At 39.9% G+C, this 24163-nt stretch overlaps 1 protein-coding gene across 3 annotated transcripts in view; it reads left to right on the top strand.

The window, feature by feature from the left end:
• The window catches only part of LOC145481453 (midasin-like), an 85244-nt gene that overhangs the window by 38000 nt on the left and 23081 nt on the right, over positions 1-24163 (top strand). For 2 of the 3 annotated variants that reach the window (XM_081459947.1, XM_081459946.1), the window contains exons 33-70: positions 876-1041; positions 1266-1382; positions 1988-2144; positions 2657-2773; positions 3078-3162; positions 3597-3720; positions 3855-3991; positions 4397-4823; positions 5540-5660; positions 6031-6143; positions 6535-6665; positions 7436-7593; positions 7893-8040; positions 8611-8788; positions 9336-9573; positions 9761-9890; positions 10795-10929; positions 11425-11645; positions 11948-12261; positions 12658-12803; positions 13378-13611; positions 14022-14300; positions 14473-14568; positions 14714-14831; positions 14990-15053; positions 15176-15732; positions 16381-16469; positions 17429-17593; positions 17895-17990; positions 18389-18483; positions 18585-18709; positions 19132-19281; positions 19803-19912; positions 20523-20627; positions 21261-21398; positions 21946-22120; positions 22846-22898; positions 23789-23879. In XM_081459947.1, coding sequence (XP_081316073.1) covers positions 876-1041; positions 1266-1382; positions 1988-2144; positions 2657-2773; positions 3078-3162; positions 3597-3720; positions 3855-3991; positions 4397-4823; positions 5540-5660; positions 6031-6143; positions 6535-6665; positions 7436-7593; positions 7893-8040; positions 8611-8788; positions 9336-9573; positions 9761-9890; positions 10795-10929; positions 11425-11645; positions 11948-12261; positions 12658-12803; positions 13378-13611; positions 14022-14300; positions 14473-14568; positions 14714-14831; positions 14990-15053; positions 15176-15732; positions 16381-16469; positions 17429-17593; positions 17895-17990; positions 18389-18483; positions 18585-18709; positions 19132-19281; positions 19803-19912; positions 20523-20627; positions 21261-21398; positions 21946-22120; positions 22846-22898; positions 23789-23879 — 6103 coding nt within the window. The remainder of the gene's footprint in view (positions 1-875; positions 1042-1265; positions 1383-1987; positions 2145-2656; positions 2774-3077; positions 3163-3596; positions 3721-3854; positions 3992-4396; positions 4824-5539; positions 5661-6030; positions 6144-6534; positions 6666-7435; positions 7594-7892; positions 8041-8610; positions 8789-9335; positions 9574-9760; positions 9891-10794; positions 10930-11424; positions 11646-11947; positions 12262-12657; positions 12804-13377; positions 13612-14021; positions 14301-14472; positions 14569-14713; positions 14832-14989; positions 15054-15175; positions 15733-16380; positions 16470-17428; positions 17594-17894; positions 17991-18388; positions 18484-18584; positions 18710-19131; positions 19282-19802; positions 19913-20522; positions 20628-21260; positions 21399-21945; positions 22121-22845; positions 22899-23788; positions 23880-24163) is intronic. The other variant, XM_081459948.1, reaches the window with a different exon arrangement.

Here is a 24163-nt window from a genome sequence, read left to right as displayed (position 1 = left end):
AATTGTCCTTATTACATGGCTAGCTACTTGAGTGGGCAAGATGACCCGAATGCAAAACTGTGATTGGCTACCCTAGCGGGCAAGATGGCTCTATTTTGCCCGCTTGGGATTACCCGCTGTGTCCCGAAAGAAAATAGTGTTCTTTTTTCATAAAATAAATCTTTATTTGACCAAGCTTGTTCGGTCAAGATGGCTAGATATTGGCCTCATTCTTTTTTTGCATGGTTATGGACCAGGACGGAGTCAAGCCATCAAGTCCAGCCATCTTGACCTCACGCTTGGTCAATAACCCATATGCAATGTTTGTAACTGAGTAGGACTGCTAACACACTTCTTCCCACTAGTTGGAAAGCAGAAGTTATTCATTGCTGCACCCTGAAGTAGCTATACCTAGACATTGTTGCAACCTAATGTTGGGTGGAAGATGGACATCTAAAGAGTAGAGGGGAATTTTGAGGTTGTTTGCCGATATGCCACACCTAAAATACCACATTCTGACACACAGCTGGGAGCCATGCCAGGCCGAACCACGCAGCCTGACTTTTATTAACATAACGACATAAGTGGCTCACAGTGGCACAAAAAAGTGGTTAGAGAATAAATTCACTGCAGCTTAATTAATAGACTGTAAAAATACTTCACTGATGGGTGGGTGGGGCATGTCAGGCATCGGCTGATGGCAAAACAAAAACTGAACGTTGCACAAGCCATGTGACCTAAAACCTCCCATACACTTGTACTCAGACTCCCAGCCGTGTGCAAGAAAAAAGTTTTCTGCTTCATTCATTCCTCAGCCAACGGAAAACTGCACGTATTTCCAAAAATAGATTTTATTCTTATCTTTGATATTGGTTTCTTGTTCGTTTTGTCCGAAGGCTGACCTTAAGAGACAATTTGGAGACATCACAGCACAGACGAAACACCTTATCCTCACCACAATCAGACAGATTTTGAACAAAAGTGATCAGATGGCACTGTGCATGCAAGAAACAGCGTCGATGTACAAGTTGTGGACTGCCTGCCTAGATCAGGATTCTAGAGGTAGCCTGACCCAGATGATTTCAATGTGGATTTCTAATTAAAGGGTCTGGAATCATAATCAATTATTTTCCTATGTCGGATTTCTCTCAGTAACATTCAAATTGAAGGTCATAGGAACAGAAGTGAAGCGAGTTTCAGGAGGTTTTATACTCACTTTTCACCGCTCAACTGAGATGGACTGTCTAATTTTAATAAAGGTTAATGATTGTTTCTTCTGATCACAGCTGGTGACAAAGGGAACCTCGACAGTATATCCCATGAGAAGCTGGATGCTTTTCAACATCTCGTCACATCAGTCCAGGACATTTGTAGCAGATATAGCATTACATCTTCCAATGCAGGTACCTGTTTGCCTCGGATGGTATGGAGATGGATTGTGTCATTTGAGGAGAGTCTGATCACTCGCTGATTCCCTGGTTGCGCTACGTTTGTGTCAGAGTGTATTCTGGAAAGGCCCTGCTATGCCCCTTAAATGCACCAATGCATAATTTAAAAATTAAATCAAATTGTAATATATAAGGCCTGAGAACAAGTTATCCTCGGCTGTTGATTGGTCATGCCCTAAGGTAGCAGTATGTTTTATGAACATTGTTCAATATTCAGTGATCCAAATTAGGGAAACCATGACTGCGGCCTTTCTCTTCAACTACTTCTACTCAACCACTGCAGATGACCTCACATTTTAGGATCAGTGATAAGCAAGTGGTTATCTTACTTCTTCCCTGCCCTGTTTCATATGTAGCCATTGTAAAGAGGATGATAGCCGATTTGATTTTTGTGTTATATAATTTTCTTAATCTATTATGTGTAGCGTGTTTGTAAATAAGACGTCAGTTGTTTTAATTTTAGTTTGACGATGTTTTGTAAAGTTTTCACACAATTCAGTCTTGCACTGCAAGGGCTGAAACTCAATAAGGTATTTATCTACCTATCTATCTTTGCTTAGATTACATAATGGAAATGTTACAGTCCTTAAGGAGTAAACTTAAAGCCAACGGAGACAGCTGCCACTGTGGTGGACAGTTTGAGTGGGTGGATGGACAGCTGGTGGAGGCACTTAAGTCTGGTTACTGGCTTTTGATTGATAATGTTAACTTCTGCAGGTAAATTCTTCATTTCCTGACAACGTAATCAATGACTTAGTAGCTTAATTAGTGTGTTAATTGTAATGGTATGGTTAATGGTACGTGGTAATACTTTTTACTCGATTCCTTTTTGGAATTGAGGTAGGACAAGCCATATGAACCATTGGCAGTTCAATTGAATGTTGCAAGCTTCATTCAAGAGCAAGTCTGATTTGTGTCATTCGATGATCAGAATTTGCGAAACAACCAAAGATCTGTAATAGTGAGATACCCCTACTCTAACTACATTTAGAAACAAAAATGAATAATTAGAAAACATAATATATCACCAATAACAGCAATAACTGTAAACTTAGCAGTGAATAGATCACGTTGTAAATAATTTTAATCATTCATTAGAAGGCTCATTCTTGTTTAGTGTCCCCAATTAGTGTGCTAGGTTCTTATCTTAAAGGTTCCTTTTGATGGATGTGCCACTGATTTGCGTTACAGCTGTACTTACACGTGCACTTTTGTATGCTTTGTTTCAGTCCTTCTGTTCTGGACAGACTGAATGCTTTGTTAGAGCCTGGAGGAGTCCTGACCATTGATGAAAGGGGTGTCATAGATGGCCAAATCCCCGCCATCAAACCACACCCTAACTTCAGGTTCAATTATCTCAATAATGCTACCAGGGCCGTAGCGAGAAAAAATCTGAGTGCGGCAATGTCCATTGTTAAATCTTCCTTCAAAAAGAAAAATAACACAAACGAAAAAAATGACTGAAGCAAGAGCCTCAGTTTGCCTCATGCCGCCTGCAGCTCTGGCTACTGTGTCCAGAACTCACTGTGTACAGCAAAAATATGTTTATAGACATATTTTATGTTGCATCCAGATCAATGCTGTAGGAACAAAGGTTAAAATATGAAAGTCCTCACGTTACTCATCCTGTGGGTTTCAATGTTTCTTTAGGTTGATTCTATCCATGGATCCGAGATATGGGGAAATATCGCGAGCAATGCGTAATAGAGGAGTAGAGATTTTCATGCTAGGAGAGGTATGTTGAGAATGGTGTGAAACGCAACGAGTGTACAAAGTCATGTTCTGTCTGTGTATGGGTCAGGTAGCTGAAAACAGGATCACATGCTGCTGACGATGAATTTGTTCAGAACAAAATGACAGGAATGTGTTTCCACCCTTTTGCTGTGATGCAAATCTTTTCTGATTGGTGGAAACGATACTTTTTACATTGAAAGAAAGTGTTTAAATTTTCGTAGAGCATTCTTATGAAAATCGTTCAATTATTACTTTTTCTTCCTATAGGCCATTAATAAATAAGAAAAAAAAAAACCGATTTTTCACCTGCTGGTATAAACTTTAGCCAAAAGAAGCCCATCAAAACTGAGATGAAGCACGTTTTTCTTACAAGTTCTTTTCCTATTGCTCTTAATTTTATTATGCAAACCAAACGTTCTTTTGATTGTGCAACAGGACGATGGTGACATGTTTGATGACTATGATCGCCACATGATGCTACATGGTTTAGGGCTGGAAGATAAGGCGACATGTGATTCTCTTGTCACGTTTCAAAAAGACTTCAAGAGAGTCGTTGGAGGTAGGAATTACCTAACTTTGGTAGAATGCTATACTACATGTATCTTTGGCTTTTGTGAGAGCGTTGGAAGACCTCGATACATCCTTATGCCTGAGAAGTAAAGTTCAAGATTTGTTTTGTTTTGTATTCCTTAGGTTCAGTACTAGACATGCTTCATGCAGCGTCACTAACAAGGCAACTCCTTGAACGAGGAAGTGATGCACTGTCTGCTATTACAACTTCTCTTAAACAAGTTTATCTTCGAAATCAAGTGTCTGAACAAAGCAAACAGGTATCGTCATTTTGCATGAAACATGAAACATCCATGTGGACAGTAGTTTTTAACAACATAATGGGGTTAAGTGGTATTTTAGAAGAATTTATACTACGAGGAAATTAGGTAAGACTGTTGAAGCACCTGTCAATACAGCACTGATACAAGACGTACCAGTAATTATGCACCAATGAAAATGTCAATGTTACGAGAAAGGAAGAAGATCATGAATGCAAACATAGAGGTTAATAGCCCAGTACAAAGCACTTGCAATACCCCTGGGACCCTGCATATTTTAGGTGACACTGCCTTTTGGATAGAATCTAACCCTACCTAAATTCCATTTACTCCTTGTGAGCCAACCCAAGTTCCATTTAATCCCTTGTAAGCTAATGATTCTTGTCATGATTTGTTATTTCTAAGATGACTGAAGACCTGATCAGTAAACACATCAGTACATTGACAAGTCTGGATGCAGCGGTCCGTGCTGATTCTATCCCAGAGGACTTTCCATCAGCCGCAGCTTATCATGCAGACTCTGTTCTGTCAATGATCAAACTGCAGTCCTTGCCTTTGATACATATTCTCAAGAATGGAAAATCTGTTTTACAGCTAGAGTCTGCCATTCTGATATTCCTGGAAACGTCATCAAGTTATGACTGGAAGTTGAGGTTGAATTACCTTCAGTCTGTGGTGAATGCGATAAGTGCAAACGGATCATTTTTCCAGGGTCGGGAAGATGCAACTACGCACGTGAAGTCCTTTATAGAGAGTTTCGAAATATTGTTCAGCAGTCACCTCATGGATAACCTGCGAAAAGAGTTCAAAGATGTAAAATCCACACAATTTGGTGAGACGAATACTACTATTTTTACCCGCCGTAAACAGAAAGGGTTATGTATAATCATTGGTCAGGCAGCCAGTGAACATGCCAATGTCTGTAAAATGAAACAGCTACGAGCATTCTCATCCTCAGTTACCCCTGTGCATGTTGTCAGGTTTGGTGGTTCCCTAAACCATTTACAACACAGGAGGAGTAAGGTATCGTGAGATTAATATGTCTTGCCTACGAAAGAGCAACAGTGAAGTCTATAACTCATAACCTCGGCATCTTAAATGAAATCCACTAAAATTACAAATTGGTATTGTTTCGTCATTCATCTACAGTGGCCTAATCCTCAGTGCATTTTCACTCACTCGTCACTCATCCTAGTCGGGCCCATGAGGACTCTTGAGGCCGAGCTTAGTGCATTTTACTCTAGATCAATTGGTCCACGGTTGAGTTCCTGCCGGGGTAATTCTGTTGTATTCTTGGTAGACACTCAGCTCTCACAGTGCTTCTCTCAGGTGTTTTTAAATAGGGGTAAGGCAGGGTAATTTCACACATGCTGGGAGTAACCTGCAGTGGACAAGCTTCTCACTCAGGCGAGATAGCAATACATCTGGTCCCTTCATGCTCTGGAAGTGGGATTCATTCTGGATGGGTGTGCCACTTTGGCTAGCTACGGATCATCCAAAGCTGTAACATGTGTTAAGCCACATTGCTTTTTTTTCTCCTTTTGGCAGATTCTCACATGCTTGATCATTTACCGTTTGACCTGAGACTGAATTCAGATGTCTTGAGTCACCTGAAACATTTTTCTGTTAATGTTTCATCACTGGAAAGGATGTCAAGCCTGGCAAACAGGTAAATATGCAATTGACAGAAATATTTTATGATCTCCTAAATATATGGCCATATTAGATGAACTTTGAACTTTGAACATCCTGCTTGATTGTCTTTGTGGCATTCATAATTGCCTGACCATGCATGATACCGGCTGAAATGGACCTGGTTACCTAATGCGAGCAAAGGGAACTGTTTTCAACAGCTAATTAGGGCATCCATGTAATGGCAAATTTACTGTGGGAGTATCGTGCAACTGTCTTCCTCTCAGGCATACGTATAAAAAGACGTCGTTTGTTGGAGTAAATAACAATTTCGTACCTTTTGAAAGGAATAAGCAGATTATCATTGTAATAGCACAGTATTGGTTTGTCTCCTTATTGTGTTACAGGCTGTTTCTGTTGGAACTTCAAGCAAGACGATCTTATTTTGAAGAGAAGAGTCTTCCTATCAGAAGCTTGTCAACTGGGAATTTGATTCAGCTTTGCCATGGTTTTCATTCTGGTAAGAATAGTTACAAGGTAACATTGGAAATAAAGGATATTCATTCATTCTTGTTGTCCTTGCTATCATCTAAAACTGATAGATCTTGTTAATAGCACTTCCAGTTCTTGTAAAGTTCAATAGATGTTTCTTTTGCACATAAGCATTACCGGCTTTATCAAGAAACCAGCTAATAATAATTAAATATATATATATATTTTCAACTTGTAACAACATTATGCTTCCTTTGGGTACTTCTTGCTATCGTCACGTTACTTTTTTAGTTGATAGTACTAAACTTGGAGGATTAGTGTAGGCCGTGTAAACGTTCTCAGGCTTTCGCATATGTTATCTTTATAAGTTAGGAGCATTTCTGGTTCGTTAGTCATTTGTTGTCCTATGTGTCTTGCAGGTCACTTGCAGTTGGAATCTTTACCACATCCTGTTGTTGTACATCTTCTCCCTTTTTTCAAGCTCTTGGCGTCGTTTTTGCGGAATTGTACTTGTGAAGCGGATGCATTAAGTGACAAGCATTACTGGATGGTAAAATGTTCCATAGATTAACCTCCTCTAAAATGTTCCTTACTAACAGATTATATTTTGTAAAAAATATTAACAAAATGTGAGAAAGACAGTGCACATATTTTGTCAACCACACTCCATCCCTCTATTTACGCACTCGAAAAAAAAAAAAAAAAAGCGAGCGAAGGGAGCGCGAAGCACGCGAGGGTAGGGGGTGGGGTTTGTGAGCGAAGCGAGCAAGGAGAAGAAGAAGAAGAATCGGTCCCCAACCGCTGCTCAGTCAAGTCTTCTGTTTTGCACTGGACTCCAGTTCTCTCGCGATTCTGTCTACATCCCTCTTGACACAAGCAAATCAAGGCTGCTAGTTCAAAGTGCGCTGTGTTGCTAGTTGTCTTTTTACCAATTAGACTAATTCAATCATGACCCAGAATTTTCTAAGAGTGAATGGACAAGAGTGTAAAGAACAGCAATGAAAACCTTACAATTTTGTTAATTTTAATGCAAACCTTAACCTTAACCATAACGTTGTGGGATCGACAGGGGATGATAAATAAAGAGAGAACTAACGAGATTTGAGAGTTAACGAGACGACGGAATGGGTTTCTTCCAATGTAAATAAGCTATTTTTGTTTGAAGTTTACCTAGTTAAAATAGACACCTTACCCTTAAGTAACAACGTGATAAATATTCTTAAGTTAAATGCCTTAAATGTACTTTTCTTTACTGCTACTGGTTTCTTCTATAATTAGGCCCCGTTCTGTTGTTTCTTTTCTTTTTCTTTTTGTTACTAGATGGTTGATGGCCTTGCATGGAGAGACCGGCTATGGAGTATGTGTGAGGAGCAGACCAGAGAAAATTTCTCGATCTCTGTTCTCTCCCTTCACTGGGGCTGGGTGCTAGAGCACACTGTTAACTCTGTGCTAGAGGCTTTTGGTTCTTTTAACCACAGGTAACTGCCACCACTTAATGCACGCTGGAGTTTAGTGGAAATTCTATTTGAAACCTCAAATTTCCAAGACTGATAATCTCATGGAATTAGTAAATTATAGTCGCAATATCATTTAAAGACATAACACAGATGGACCAGTGTTTTTATTAGTAGAGTGGGTGTGCATAAATGTATGGGGAATGCCTTTGTGTGACTGATGTTAATGCCTTCAGGAGGTTAAAGTTATTATCGTTTTAAGCATATGTTTTTATTACCTCATCATTAATTTATCTTCTGTTTTGTGTTTGTTTTTCTTGTAGTAACCTACCGGGAGAACTTGTCACAGTTATAACTCAGTTGAAGAGGACTCTGGAAGCAGACAGTAGAATGACTGAAGCTTACTTAAAGATTCTAGCTGCATATGGTCATCCTCCACCATTTAGGTCAAAATCTTTCTACCAGATCTGGGTGAGCAAATGTTTGCATCAGGTGAAGTTACAATACATTTTGACACAGAATGTCTTATTGTTTGGGATAGAAAGGAGCGGTTGTTGTGGTTTTGGTGTGTACAATGTTTATCAAAAGGAAAAAATGACAGTATGAAAGTTTATTTTAAACAATTACTGGATGAGGTTTTTGTGATATCCGGAATAATCAAGGTCGAGGTAAGTGTTATCAGCTGAAGCCGAAGGCTGAAGCTAATAACACTAACCGAGACCTTGATTATTTCAGATATCACAAAAACCGAATCTCATAATTGTTTTATTATCCATTGTTTTAAAGAAAATAATGACAAACGCATTATCGCACTGAACACAGTTCATTTTTGACAAGCCATGTTCTCACGGGAACTTGACATTGCTCTTGGAAATCATGCATTGCGCGCGCAACCTACGCATTATTTACTAATCTGCTGGCAGATAAGTGAATAATCTGTAGGTTGCGCCTTTCCCAGAATAAACTGTAGGCTTTTAGGCAATGAGAAGACAGATGGTGACTACAGTGTATAATAAAACAAATGATGTGTCAACTATGCAGGAACGAATGCAACGTCTTTGCCAAGAGATTGACAAACACGCCAAATTAGGGAAGACTATACTTGAACTGAAGGTACCAACATGCAAGATTACAGAAGTGAAAACCAAATTAATAGAGGTCATGAGAATAATGCTGGACAGCAGGCTTGAATTCAACGAAGAATGCTTTTCTCAATGCGGTAAGCCTATGTAAGAGAGTGTTTTCTACTTTGGAAGTACAGTTTTCAACTCAGTGTTGCCATATAATGTGTACTTTGCCTGGGCAACGACAGTTTGGAAAAAACGTTTATTGTTAAGGCCAAGTCCAGAGAAGGAAAATGGAAAATCACAGTTGGTTAAAAAGTTGACAAATGACCTAAAATGGAATTTCTGTTAGAAGAATGTCAGTAGTATACTAACCTCCACCCCTCCCCGCCCCGAAAAAGAGGCCTGTGATAGCCATTGCAGCCATATACAAACTGTGGCTGCTTTATGGCTTTACAAGTGTTACATAGTTTATGCCTAGACCCGGTCCCTCAAAAGAAGAAAAGATTGCATGGATATGTTATACGTGCCACTGCAAATAAGAACATTTTCCTCTTGGAAACTCTGATAAAGATAGCTTATACAAAAAAGGCTATGAAGTGAAGCACTATGAAATCAATAATCCTCGTGTCACGGATATGATCTATTGAATTGAAGGAGAGCATTAATTTATGAAGTTCTATTTTTTGCACTCTGTCCTAGATTCGATCCTTACCAGTTTGGAGGAGATTATTACGAGAAATTTGGTACCAACCCAGGAGATCATTGAATCAGTTGAAACCTTTTCAGAATTAGACATGGCATTCAGCAAGAATACCTCCCCGAGTGAGGTGGCCATGAAACAAGTACTGTTGCCTTTGTTTGACAACCTTTGTTGTTTGCAAGAACAATCCGTCCTTGGATGTTTGATGCTGGGAATGGCAAATCAAATGGCCTGTCGGTTAGTATTCATGTCAAAAACTTGTGTTTGCATTGAAAGGGCTGTTAAATGTCTGTGAAAAATAACACTCGAGGAAAACTGATAACGGAATTGCCAGTAATATCCGTAACGTTAGGAACATATTCAGCAACTGCACCCAACCTTTCAGAGTATTCAATGTGTAAAGCCAAATTTTCTTTACTTGTAGAACAACATTCCAAAATGGGGGAACTGTGAACGAGCAGCTTAAAGCACTCACTTGCTACCAGCTAGAAAAAACAAGTACAGAACCAGAGACACAGGCTTATTACCACCACTTGCAAGTTATTTCAAGCGAGGTATGAGTATATCTTTGTATTTGCACTTGACCTGTAAATAAAGTCTACATACTAGCCAAGTGGCCCATCAGGCTGGCGCTTATATCCGGTTTCTCTAGCATGAAGGAACTAGGGGTACCGTATTTACTCGAATAAGCGCCGCGGCGCTTATTTAATTTTTCGTGTCTCCGGTGCGGCGCTTATTCGAGGGCGGCGCTTATTCGAAGGCGGCGCTTATTTAAAGGGCTCATACCAAAAAAACAAAATATTTTGATTGTACAATTTAATTTACTTCATGAGTATTTTTCATGGCTTACAGGCTTGAAGTTAACCTAAGTTTTGGCTTTCACAACAGCCTCGTGAATACTTTTCTGCCGGGTTTTCAACAACGCTTCACTCGATGTCAATGTCCTGACTGTTGCTGAAATACTCGAATAAGCGCCGCACCGCAGCTGCGGCGCTTATTCGAGGGCGGCGCTCATTAACTTTTCGACCCCATGTGCGGCGCTTAATTGAGGGCGGCGCTTATTCGAGTAAATGCGGTATTTCTAATCCCCCCCCCCCCCCCCATCCACTAGGTGGGATGCTGGTCCATCGAAGGGTAGAGTGGCACTGTGAGAGTAAAGTCTCTTAACCAAGAGGACAACACAATGTCCCCGGCCACGGCTCAAACCCGGACTGCTCGATCCGGAGACGAGCGCACTAACCATGAGGCCATTGTGTCTCTCTTGACCTGTATCGTTATCTAACACAATGGCTTGAGAAATTGAGGGGGCCTGGAAGGAATTGTCAAATACTGAGTCTTTGATTCAGGGACCAGCCTTGTTATGTCATTACAGTTTCTAAGGCCTTAGATTAACTTGTCACCCTTAGGCTACACTGGAAATTGTTCATGCTAATTAAAATACTTCTGTTGCATCTTTAGGGGCACAACATGGAGGCACACTACTGTTCCATCTTCCGGTCATTGGAGTCAGAGGTACTGTTCAAATGCCTCATGTTGAGGAGCCATAAGCTATGGAATCAGAGCAACCAAGAATGGCAAGGTTATCCTCGACAGGTAATGTTCTCATTCTTCGGCGGTTTGAAAACATGTGAAACACTTCAAATGGCAATGCTTGCCAATATTGAATGCTGGCTGGGATCCCTGCCGAGTCTTAAAATCTGGACACGTGTGCAAATGTTCTGCCTAGTTACCTTTCTATATCTGCAAAAATCTGGAATTTTGTCCATGCTAGAATCATTCATTTTTAATTCTCGAGGGAAAATGTATCAGCTTGCAAAATACTTTGGTTCGTTGATGTAAAGCCACCATTAAATTATAATCACCCGACTATCCTACAGTAATAGATATGAACCTTTGTAATCCATCAAATCTATCAGTTTTTGTTCACTATTTGCGGAACAAATAATGTCCGCGCAGAAATATCTGAGCATATTTTCGCACCAAATGGAGGCTATTAGTTATATATTCCCCTGTATTCCCCCCTGACAATACTTGAATACCCTTGTGCACCCCTGTAAACTGACTTTTTCTGTACAATTTTCATGCTAGGATGCTGATAGTAAAGAATCAAGTATTTGCTGCCTTCTGGGAGGAACCAAAAATTTGTTGGACAGTTTGTCATCAAAGAAGCCAGTTGCAGAGGGGCATTTTGATGCTCTAACTTCTACAACGATTGGCAAGTATCATGACAACATCGAACAACTGCAGGTGCTATCCAAACATGTCTGGGTCAATGGAGACTTTCTTGATAACCGCTATGAAGTGGAAAGGTGAGTCAGTCTTATTTTGTCCCCTTTATAGTGGTCTGCCTGTTGATATGCCAGATCTTGGTAGTAATAAGACTTAACTAGGCCAACTGCTGTGTGGAAGTAGGGGGCTTTGTTAAATAGTGTCGTGTTGTGGCTGAAGTACGTGGATCTAGTCTTAATGAACGTCCCACATTAGTATCAGGTTGTTATTTGACACTCAAATAGAGTTTCATCATCGGCATCAGCATCGTCATCGTCATCGTCATCATCATCATCATCATCATTATCATCTGATGCTTGTTCTTTGCCCTCTTCTCTTGCAGGAGTTCAAGTAACAAATTGTTTATCTCCAAGTTTATTCAAGTCTTATTGTCAGTTAAAGAAATCCTTTCTCCAACCAGCCAGCTGCACATCACGGGTGTTGTGAACACTTTCTTAAGCACCATCACAAATGAAAATGTTATGGATGGGAACATTTCTGCCGTAGATACCTTGAAAGGTGTTGTCCTCAGTATATCGGATGGTTATAGACAGGCCACTGGTAATGCAAAACAAGCTGAGTTGATATTAAATCTCTTGACGGATTGCCTTGAAGGAATGTCCCTTCTTCAACATCTTCAGAAGAGAGCGTCTGATGGTAAAGATTTTGTCATCTCACTGTGTGTAATTTGAAAGTTGTAGTCTGTTGAAATTTTTCAGTTCGTTTTTCTCCAAAATGATTATTGTTACAGCTGCTATGTTTGTCACAATTCGTACCATCTCTTGTCATTCCATTACCTTGTACAAGAAGCTTTAAAGCATGTAATGAATTACGAGATTCTGGAAACTATGTACTTGATTTCAGAACAGTTATATGCTCTCCATGCTCTTGCCCACCTTGAATTAATAAAAATAAGGTTAACCTCCTGTTCTCAGTAGCGGATAAGTTTCGTTGTAATGGAGAGAGATTGTTGTGCTTATATTGACGGCAGTGGACCTTGTTAGGCCACAAGTGATTACAGGGATTCCCACAGCAGTCATTTCCTTTTTTCAGACACCAGAGACATTCTATGGGATTCCATTTGCCGTGGCAAGATGTGGGTACAACTTGGCTTGGTGCTGTCGTTGATCCTGTCTCCTGTTGGGACAGTGGATCCTGTGGAGAAGAACAGCATTGTGTTGCAGCATGTTAAGAAAGAGGTAACTTCACTTGTGATTCTGATCTTTATTTTATAAGAAATATGTACTGTTCGGTTGCAGGTCGTTAAGTTGAAGGTATTGAAACATGTTTTGGTCGCTGAATTTTACGCTTTCTCGCACTTTTAAAGGTGGGTAGACAGAAAATGCCATATGCAAATGCAGTGGAAGTAATTGAGAACCATTTTCCCTGAGCAACTAAAAGAAGCCATCGCATTACTACAAGGTCCTATTAATTAATGGCCAGAAAATAGTCGTTTGAGTCACAACTGCTTCAAGAAGCTGAGCCTGTAATGTGTCAAACACGAAAGACCGCGTTTGACCACATCTCCAAACACCGACAGGTGAGCGCAGTGGAGTATGTTTGATGAACGTCAAGGTGTTTGGAAATGTGGTCAAACACTGTCTTGAGTGTTTGATATATCTTCTTAATCGAGACTAAAACTTAAGGGAAAACAGAGGAAAATCGCAAACATCTACGCTAATTAAGATCATATATCCAAACATGGTCACGATCAAGATTAACTTTGTTTAAGTTTAATGAATCATTAATGTATTTGAGAAACGGATTTGACAGATTCAAAGACTTGAAGAAGAGTTAAAAGTGAGGTACTACGCAGAAGAATATTGGACCGGTTTGAAGACCAGCTCAGATCAACTGGAAGCTCTGTTGTCACTGGAGTGCTGGAGTGAATCACAGTTAACCTCAAATCCTTGGCGTGTCCGGCGGCTGTTAACCAAACTAAAAGAACTCCGAGTTCGAGCTCAACATCTGGATAAGAATTCAGCTTTTAGACCGGCCATTTCACAGGTAAAGCCTCTGATAGAGGTACCTGAGCATAACGTTTTGAGGTGAATCTGCTGGAGAATTCGCTTTGGGCACTTAAATAAAGCAAAGCCGCAAAATTAATATTTTTTTTTTATAAACTGGATACCGATTTAGAGGCTGTCTCAGATAACAAATGCCTTAGCGTATATGTTTTGGTAAGATAGGTTGTTTGGTATTGTGACAATTTCAACAAAAGCCTACAACCCGTTTTACACTTAGAGAGTCTGCCCTCATGTGGTCACATTAAGGAATTTGTAATTTGGAACCTAATCTTAAATGCTCGAGATCTTGCGTACATAAACAGGTAGCTTTGTGAATTTGAGAGTTCCTTTGGCTCTTATTTTTGGATCCCAAGACGAACTGACTTAATCGTATTCATTATTGTTCGACAGTTTGAAGTTATTCTTTCTGAAGTAAAACACTACTTGAGTACAGTGGGTGATACCAGCACAATTCTCAGCCTGATTGACTCCCTGAGTGGGCTGGCATCACAAATGTATGCCCAACTTAAAGAAGGTGTCCTCGGAAATATTCAGTGGAATGCTGTCAACTCAGCTCTTCAAAAAGCCAAAGCGTGGTACACATCTGCAGAAAGATTTGTCCTGCGGTTAAAGAAAGAACACCCACTGTACTGCGATTTACTGGGACCTTTTGTTGCTGCCGTGTCTCAGGTAAGAGGAGTGTGGACGTTTTAAGAAATCTCGCTTGAAAGAGTTTTTTTTTCTTGCAAAGCGTCAGTTCAGGCTTTTAGGGCAGGATTCACTAGTTTACAACATTCTACTTCCACTGTCGCGGGAATTTTGAGGGTTTTAACTAACAACTATGGTTCTGTCGTCATTGTAGGTCATTTACGGGGTATCCCTCATGTCAGCAAAGCTATCAACGCTGTTTCAACAATACACTTTTTGCGTTCAGCTTCCAATGGACACCAAGTCACAGGTAACTCGCGCCGTCTTCAAGTTGCAGGTACTTTTTTCACTTATACGTAATAGAAATGGAACTAATTATCACACTATGCTTGACACCACATAAAAACGTTACTTTCTTACTTAATGATTTTGTTTGTATCACTCTATCACGACAGTTTAGTGGTCCAGACGACGTCTTGCAGTTATTGTGTCAGTTCCCCATGTCAAGTTCGTCGTCCTGTTTGGACACTGCAGTGTCTCTTATGTCACCCTCTGTTGATAGTTGCATCCAAGGTAGGCTTTGATAATGTCATCTGATCTTAAGAGTTGAGTCACCGGTGATAGGTCTTTGCATTATTATATTGCAGTTCCATTTGTCTTTGATTTTTTGAGTTTTAGTTTCATGGAAATCACAGCTTATCGAAATGTTTATATATGTCTTTTAACTTCAGGATCGGTCAAATATCTACAAGGTCGTGAAATGGCCGCTTCAGCATCTGGACTTGTGGCATACAGGTACATCTATCACCTGTTTTAGCTTGTTAATAGTTTATGCTTTCTGATACACGACAGTGGCTTACTGTATTGTAAAGCGATATCTGTTTATTAAACTTTCCTTTTTTGTGTATATCTTGCAGGATCTTACGCCTGTCAGTGCTTTATCTTCGTAATCATTCCATCCAACATGGCTTCCTCGATAGCAAAATGTACCAGGCAGTGACTTCAATTCTGGCAATTTTCGTGAACAAATGGAAAATCTTCAAAGAACAAGAAAGGGAGCGAGAAGAGGAGGAGGGAAACTTGTTCAAATTTAGGAACAAAATTCATGGCTCAAATCTAACTGAGGATGAAGAGAATAAAGAAGCCCTTAGCCAGGCCTTTCCAACCTTTGATGGAGATTTTAAGGACATCATGGCTCCCCAGGATTTGAATGAGAATGTGGTCGTCCCCCAGGGGGAAAGTGAGTCATCTACACATGCTTCAAAATCAGACGCTGAACTGTTTATGTCAAACATTACCGACTTCTCGGAAATCCGAAAACTACACGAGGAGACGTTCTGTCGATTTCCATCAAGTCAAGATTTCTCTTTAGATGGGACAGACCGCTGCCCAAGTGAGTCCTTAGAGACGTTGTATTTGGAAACTTTCCAGTGGAGTTATCAAACTGCTGCAGTGGTGAATGCCATCATTCCATGTAAGTGACGTCTTATTCCTGGGGTAAAGTATAGGAGTGTAGATGGACTTACAAGTAAAAGCAGACTTGTTCCTACATCACACCAAATAAACTGAAAAGACATATTGTTTTCTTCCTTTAGACTCATTAAACCTAACTGCACAAGCATTGTTAGCACTTTTGTCAGAAAAAGTTACGTTTGTGCTTGTTTTGTGTGGTGAAGTACCTGAACTTTTTACATGTTAATTTCGCGATTTTGGAAAGCGATATTTCGCGACACTTAATTTTTGCGGACCAAAGTCTCCAAGCCAAACATCCAGGTTAAAATAAAGGCAACTGTTAAGTAGTGTTTGTGTGTTCTTTTTATTAAGTCGCATGCTTTCTGCTGTTGCCGGGCGAGGCAAGTGCAGTGTGACAAAAAGTACAAACAGACTGAGTAGGTTGTCCCAGGAAGTTAAAGTCGATTTGACGGCCGTACAGTAACCTACTCCAAGAACCTGCATGCGGATCATGAAAGCGGTGACAAACTCGGACCTGTGATTGATGTATAGTACAGAAAACGTAAACCTTTTTAGATGTATTAAAAGTTAACTTTGAAATGGTCAAAACGAAAAACGTAAGAATTAGACGTCGCTAAAATTTCTTGGAATTGTAAACATCTCTTCGTAGGGTCACATATGGAGGATAAACTATCTTGGTCCCATCTCTTGCAAAGTTGCATTTTGAAAGGACACTTCCGAACAGACAATGGCGTGAAGGTAGGACGTGATATACATGACATAAGTTAATACACATGAAGTTATCATAACTCCATATAACCTTTCCCTTGCAATAATTTCAAGATAAGGCCAATACGCTGATGGGGCTGTAACCTCGCAAATGAATCATCACATGATTTGAATTGGGTGACGACAAAATTATAAATACGTTAGCCGAGTTCGTCTATGTTAAGGTTTTTTATATATCATCACCAACCAGCTAGCAAGTTACGAATAGTTCAGAGAGTAGAAGAATGATGATTACATTAGTTTCACCTTGTTGATCTCGAAGGAAACTGAAATTTTTTGAACGTCCAGGTCAAGGACGTTTTTAGCTTAGCGATATACGAAATAGAACTAGATGGCTTTCCAGAAATGCTTAGTACTTAAGACCGTGGTTTCTTCATTCTGATGCTCGGTCAACTCCCCTTACGTAGACAAGCTTGGCACAGGCACAACTATCTCCCTTTAGAAAATTTTCTCTTCAAAGGATCTGTCGGCTATGTTCAAACTTTTAAAAAAGCTTCCACCCAAATAGGGTTTGAATTATCAAGTTAACGTACTGTAGTTCATGGTAAATGCTTGAGAAGCGGGAGTTACTTAAAACTACAATCGTGGACAAACGTCCTTGGGACACTTACGTAATTTAACAAATTGTATGTGTTTTACTACAAGTTTGAAGAAAGCGCTGCTTTCCTTTTAAAGACGCGTTACTGTTCCCTTTCCCCACCAAATACAATGTTGAAAATCAGAAGAAATTGTAGGTAGTAGTTTTCAACATTGTATGGGGGGGGGGGTGGGTGGGTGGGGGGGGGGGGGTAGGCGGGTGAAGTTGTGTTCGCGTCTGGTGTGCGCAAAAGCGCCAAAAGTGCAAATTTGTCCCAAGACTTTTGCCCGTGATTGTAGGTTTTAGTACTTTATGCAGTGTGTCGTAAATGTTTTTCTCTCTTATCTCACAGCAAAAAGTACAATCCCAAAGTGTTGTAAGTGCAGGTACCCCGTTTAATATTTACCACGATTCCAACATTCAAGAGGTGGTCAAGGTGAAACCAGTTCTTCAGCGTTTAATGGTTCGTGTTCATGAGTTGTTGGCAGAATGGCCTCGGCATCCTAATCTTTTGCAGGTGAACAGACTTTGTCTTTCCTGAATTTGTGAATTGTGGTATGTCATAACTTTAGTATTGTATCTCAAAGCAGAAATGAGGTAACCCAGGATTCGCTCAACTGTTGCTTTGTTCAAGAAAAAGGTCTGGTATGTTTGAGTGTCTTAAAACCAAAACCAGACCTATCACTTACCAATTAGACTAGGCAGCCAATCTCAAACCCTACTAAAACCAAAAACCAAAACCAAACTCCTTGCCTGATTACGTTCGACACTCAATTGAAAACCGGACTAAAAGTTCTTGATAATGTTCTTGGTTTTAGCTGTTGGTGGTGGTGCAAAGAATATTGTCTTTTCCTGTGACAAGTCCAGTGATGAAGATTCTAACAGGTCTTGAGGTTTTGCTTAGGAAGGCCCAGGTAAGGTTTTCAGCTCAGTATACTGCACTTTGTTTTTGTAATCATTTCTTGTTCCTACGCAAGGTTCATGAAAAGTGATATTGGACCAAACTACAAACCTTACTGGTTCAGCAGAGTGAAACTATCAGTACTAATGTTTATGCATCCAGCTTGTATTAAGGGTGAATACCGATAGAAAACAACTTTGAAAAAGGGTTTTTAACTATTTAAAGATTGCAAACTAAGAATTTGACCTCATTGAGCTGACATATGTCTGGGTCCGTCATTGCAAGCAGTCTCTTGCTTCATTTTCATTTTTGACTGAACAAAAAAGACACTTCTATCAGATAAAGCCGCAATGTTTCAACTTTCCTACTCCTTCTACCATTCAGAATTGTGTTTCTATATTTCTCTTATAGGACTGGGAGTCTAATGCCGCTAAACATGTTAGCCTTAAAGACCATCTGGACAACGTGACAAGTCTGATTATACAGTGGAGAAAAATGGAGCTCAAGTATGACACTTTTCACTTGTCGGAGACGTTTGAAAGGCTGTCATAGTGTGTTCAAAACACTTCATATCTGGTTTGTAAACTGTCGTCTTTTTTCACTGCAGATGCTGGTCATCTCTACTTGATGTGGCTACTGTTAAGGCGACAGGAAAGGCCAGTCAGTGGTGGTTTCATATTTATAACTCGTTGGAACAGTTTAGGGCACGCGAGGAAGGTCATGAACTCAATGGCGAGTATACATGAAGTTTTTGTGTATTCACCGCATACGAAGTGCTTGCATCGGGCTGTTGTAGGTCATGTTTATTAAAATATTACAACAAATTGCAATGCTTATCATAAGCAGGTTTTTATTTACATTCACTATACAAAATGACAGAGAGACAGAGCATGCGTATCTAATGATGTATGGATAATCTTGGTAATAATGTAACCGCCATCCTCAAACATTCCGAAATTGCTTATAAAGCGTCAAATAAACAGCGTGTGTATCATTCCTGTGTGTTTGTTTAAACTATCTGATACTTCTCATTCCGTACGGCTAGCATCGTGGAAACAGTTGTAATGTTCAGGTACAACTGTATGCAAGTAACTCATTACCTAAATAATTGTCGTGTTCGCTCATCGACGGTCATTGTGTTCTTTCATAAACAGATACTATCCCTAAAGGCAGCGAGTTAATCGAACCCCTTCAGAGATTCATTGAAAGCTCAACGCTTGGTGAATTTGCCTCCCGTGTTCAGATGCTATTTGCTTTTTACAAGGAAATGTGCTACGAGGAAGGCAGCACTTGGAAAACTGAAGGTGACTTTTTATTACCAAGAAAGTTGTTACAATCCTCCGTAGGCAAAAAGATGGCGACCGATACATTTACCCATAGCTCTTAGCGCACGAAAACCTTAATAACGTTCATAAAAAGCGTACAGAAACGTTATAAAATCTTCAAACCTAAGGTACACAATGTCCTCAGTATAGGGACAAATATTGTAAAAATTTGGTTTTCTTTGTGCCTTGTAGGCTGTGTTAGCTTCGCAAGGCATTGTAGTAAAATGTATAGCCGCCATCTTTTTTCATACGGTTGACTGTATTTGGATACATGTGTATCTTAAGTGCGTTTTTCCAAGTCTCGTTAGTAATTTGTGAACTGTATATTTGTGATAGTAAGTTGAGAAATGAGATATAATTTTGAAATTATCTTAATAAGATCCTAAGTAAAATCGAATGAAGAAAATCATAACTTACACAACCACACGAGTGTAGTATATTCTCCGCAAACGTCCTTCAAATTATCTACATTATGTGATTGCATTACTTGTTTTGCACAGTGACAGTGTCAGATGTTCTGTGGAACCTGTACAGCTACTACAAGCAGTTCATTCCCTGCATCGAGCAAACCCTACAAGAAATGAGAAAACCCATTGAAAAAGACCTTAAGGTTTGTAGTTGTATGCAATATAGAGCGCCCTTAGACTGCAGATCAAGCGGTACGGGTTTGAGTCCTGGTCGGGGTCATTTACTCAGTTGTGTTCTAGGGCAAGAACCTAATACTTTCACAGTGCCTCTCACCACACAGATTTATGAATCGTTATCCGCGAATTTAATTTGTTTTAAGGGGGTTTGGGGGGGGGGGGGGGGGAGCTTGTGATGGACTAGTTACCCATCCTATAGGGAGGGGTAGAAATTCTCCTAATTTGCTTAATACTACAGAAACTGGGATAACCCCCGGAGCCGATGGGACACTTTGGCTGTTGCAGAATTCACTTTTTACCTAACATACATGATACCTACTTCATGGCAGTAACACATATTTTGGAACAAAGCTTGTATGTCCCTATGGGGCACCTTGACTTGATACGGATTTCACTTAGTATGCATGATTCTTGGTTCAAGGGAGTAACATGTATTTTGGAACAAAACTTATATCTTTTTATCGTCGCTTTTTAGTGGCGAAGAAGATGATTTTGTTTTTGGTTGGATAGTCTTTTCTGGCGACGTTTTCTGGAGTAATTCTGTAATGTGGTTTGCCTTGTTTTTTATGACTTTAGGACTTTGTCAAAATAGCGAAGTGGAATGACTCTAACTTCTGGGCGATGAAGCAAGCTGCTGACAAATCCCATCATACATTGCACAAATTTGTGCGCAAGTACGAGGTAACAGTACAACTTAATGTTGTTAGTTTAAACTTGCATGAAGAGTTTGCTTATGTATAAATAATTGAAGTGTGCTGTAGAATTCGCGTTGCTTCTCAATGAAAACCTCAGGATCCTCTAGTAGCTGTTTCGAAGAACGTTCCTACAGGTCGTGCAAAACATATCGCTAGTACATTAAAGACAGTTAGTTTGAAATCCAACGCGTAATGAAAGTGTTTTTGTGTGACAACACCACAAAAACATTCGAGGGAAAGCGTGGTTGTGTAATAAAAACGGAAGAACTGTTCAACTTTAAACAATTTGTAGTTATCAAAGAAATATATTTTTTTAAAAAATTATTGACCAAACGAGCTAAAACTCTGCGAAAAATTAGTAACTTGTTTAAAATTGTTATAGTTATATAAAAAAAAATAACGTATTTGATTAGTGGCTGTTGTTAAAGAAACAATTTACTTGGAGAGGACCACTAGTTTATCAGTTCATACTGTCATGTGTCAGCCTTTCTAAATAAAGTTGACTATTATTGTTGTTATTATTTTTCGCAATAGTAGTAGTACAATACTAGCAGCTTGTTTCCTGGAAGAGTTTTTAGTAACTGTTAAGTTACTGCTGCGGATTTGTTTTGTTCCCAAGGCCTCACTTGATGAACCGGTGCAAAAAACCTTGATGAATGTTAAGAAGACTCTTGGCTCTCCCGAAGAAAGAAAACATCAAACAAATGAACGAAAAGGTGTACAACCTGAGTGGTTTGCATCACCAGACAACTTAAAGGTAAGCACAACACAGTATTTTTCCCTAGTTTAGAAGTTTCAAGTTCCCGTTTGCGTCAGTTTTTAAAATGTGGCGTAGTTAGAAAAAAGACGCCCATTTGAGTTGTGCATGTTTTGCGTAAAAGTGATGTTGGTATAACCCGTCTTTAATTGGAAGAATTTGGTCCTGACACTCAGTTTCATTTGAGAAGGGATGAAGAGATGCTCAGAAGACACTTATGTCGAGTTCATTACTGTACGAATTGAACTCGCCAGGATGTAGGCATGAAGTCATAGACAACTGACCAATATCAGTAGTATAGTATATGGTAGAAAAGCATGAAAAATTTTCGTCGTTCGTCTGGTATGATCGTTCCATTGGGGGAAGCCCTGAATACGATTGTTTTTGATTAACGTTTTGACAACTTGAGCGTCTACTCTCACCCGGACGATCACACCAGACGAACAACTGATACTCCCGAGTTCAAGTCATCCACTATAAAACCATTTACTACAGAGGGGTTTTGAAAGTAACTTTGAACCTGAAGGAGTACCTTTCCTTGCTGTAGGTGTATTGTGTCAGAGGTCGTCAGCTTGTTTCAGCGTATGAACAATATGGATTGTGTCTCCCAATGAACCAGACTCGGTTACCAAAACTCTTTGAAAAGATGAGGCAGCTTTCCCAGCAGATACTGAGCCAACAAGAGTATATGCTGCTGGTGATGTCTTTAGATGACTTTACAGGTACTTGTAACATTGTATTTCGATGTATGTGATTGTAGATGTGCCGTCCGTAAACGAAACAAGTGTTTTTACTGTACAGTAGTACTTTACTAACACAACTACATATCGTGTAGGTATCGTGCTAATATTAGGGAGCTTAAGCAAAGCACGACGACGACGGCCACGAGAACGTCACCAAACAAAGGTTTAATGAGCAAAACAATAGCTGTGCACGTGCGTTATAAATCGTTGTACATTTCTTTGCCGTCCTCTGCAAAACAACCACGTGAAATGACCAAGTTCTGGGTCGTCTACGGAAAGTGGACGACGACGGCTAATTTTTCTTATTTCCATTTGGAATTGAACGCCGTCGTTGTATATTTAGCTTAAGGACGTTTTTAGAGCCATTGGCGTACCGAACAGATCTAGACAATCGCGAATTTCGCTTGTAAAATATAAATTCATTTTTTACCAGGCGTCGTCCTCGGCGTCGTCCTCGGCGTCGTCCTCTGCGTCGTCCTCTGCGTCGTCGTCGTCGTTGCTTGAGCCCCCTATTGTAATTTCAAAATGTAAATGCAAAATAAAGTCAAGTTGAAGTTGAAGTTGACGTGCTTACAAAATTGGTTTTGTAATACTCTGGCTTACTTGGCACTTTCTTTCGTGAGGGTTTTGAAGAACAGTCTTGATTATGTACAGTAATGTAAGCCACTAAAGTCTATGCATAAGGTCTTTGGACAATCTTTCAGGTGAAGTCATTGCCACGTCCAACGAATTACAGGCTTTAGATGTGACCAATCAGGTAATGCACAGTTATGTTGTACACCAGTTTGCACTGGGTGTAAAAATTTATTGTTGTCACCAAATTCCTCCTTAATTTTGCTCTATGTATTACGTGAAGCTCTCTGCATTTCCAACCCTTCACGAAGAGAGAGTGATGATACTTTTAGTCTTTCCTTGCTGCAGAAACTGGAGATAAGTTTTGGCCTGGTGAGCCATGGAGTTCAAGTCTGTCTTTGCCATTTGTCTTGAATTGTAGTCAAAGCTTCTTTAACACCGGGATTCTTGGTCATCATGGCTATGGCCACGACCACTGCATTTCACCCTATGTCTCTTCCTAGGCAGACACACAGTTGTCTGTTGTGTTTCCATACGATAGATTGCACTTAAATTTCAAGGTGAATAGGCCCTTTACACGATCCGGTCACATGGTACAAAATCACACATGCTGGTGAGCAAGTTGCACAGTGGGACTTCCAAAACAATGCAACTCGTACCAGTCCACCTGGACCTGCCTTTGTTTTGGAAGTCCCACTGCGCAACTTGCTCACCAGCATGTGTGATTTTGCACCATGTGACCGGATCGTGCAAAGGGCCTATTGCTGAATATGCCATTTTCGTATTCTCGGTATAGGACTGGAACTAGCTTGCAAATGAGGCTAATGCGGGGAGTCTTTTCAAATGCAAATGACATTATTCTCTTTTCAATGATATTTCCCCGCATGAGCCTCCATTACAAACTAATATATTGAAAATATTTTGAAAATAATCGTTGTCTGAGGAGACTGACTGTCTCACTAATTTGTTTGTGTATCTTGCACATGATTAATCTTCAAATGGCCGTGCAGGTCTCTTACTTCAGTCATCCAGTAGCGGGGAAGTATTAATTCTTTCATTAACTTTCCATTCCAGCCGAAAGAAAAGCAAGCAGAGATGCGAAAACATATTCAACAAAGGAAACGCAAAAGTCTGTCAGACCTGTTCAAGATGTTATCCTCACTTGGTATGATGGCAATGCCTTCTTGTACAACAAATAATTGATTCGCTTTTGCGTGGTTTCGAAGGTGATTCAGTCACCTTCAAAATGGTTGACCAGCTGTCTTGTTGCAGAACGTTAGCAACCATATGTAATAAAAACCAACATGTATTGATAACTGTTAGAAGAAAAGTTTGTTAACTTTTGAGAGTAAAGGGTGAAATTCGTGAAGAATAAGAATGCACATTGAAATTTCATGGCAAATAATTGATGGTGTGGTATGTTTTTTTTGTTTGGAATCTGCCGGATGG

This window comes from Orbicella franksi, chromosome 3, assembly GCF_964199315.1.
Source record: "Orbicella franksi chromosome 3, jaOrbFran1.1, whole genome shotgun sequence".
Lineage (NCBI taxonomy): Eukaryota > Metazoa > Cnidaria > Anthozoa > Scleractinia > Merulinidae > Orbicella > Orbicella franksi.
This window is presented reverse-complemented; position numbering and strand designations above follow the sequence as displayed.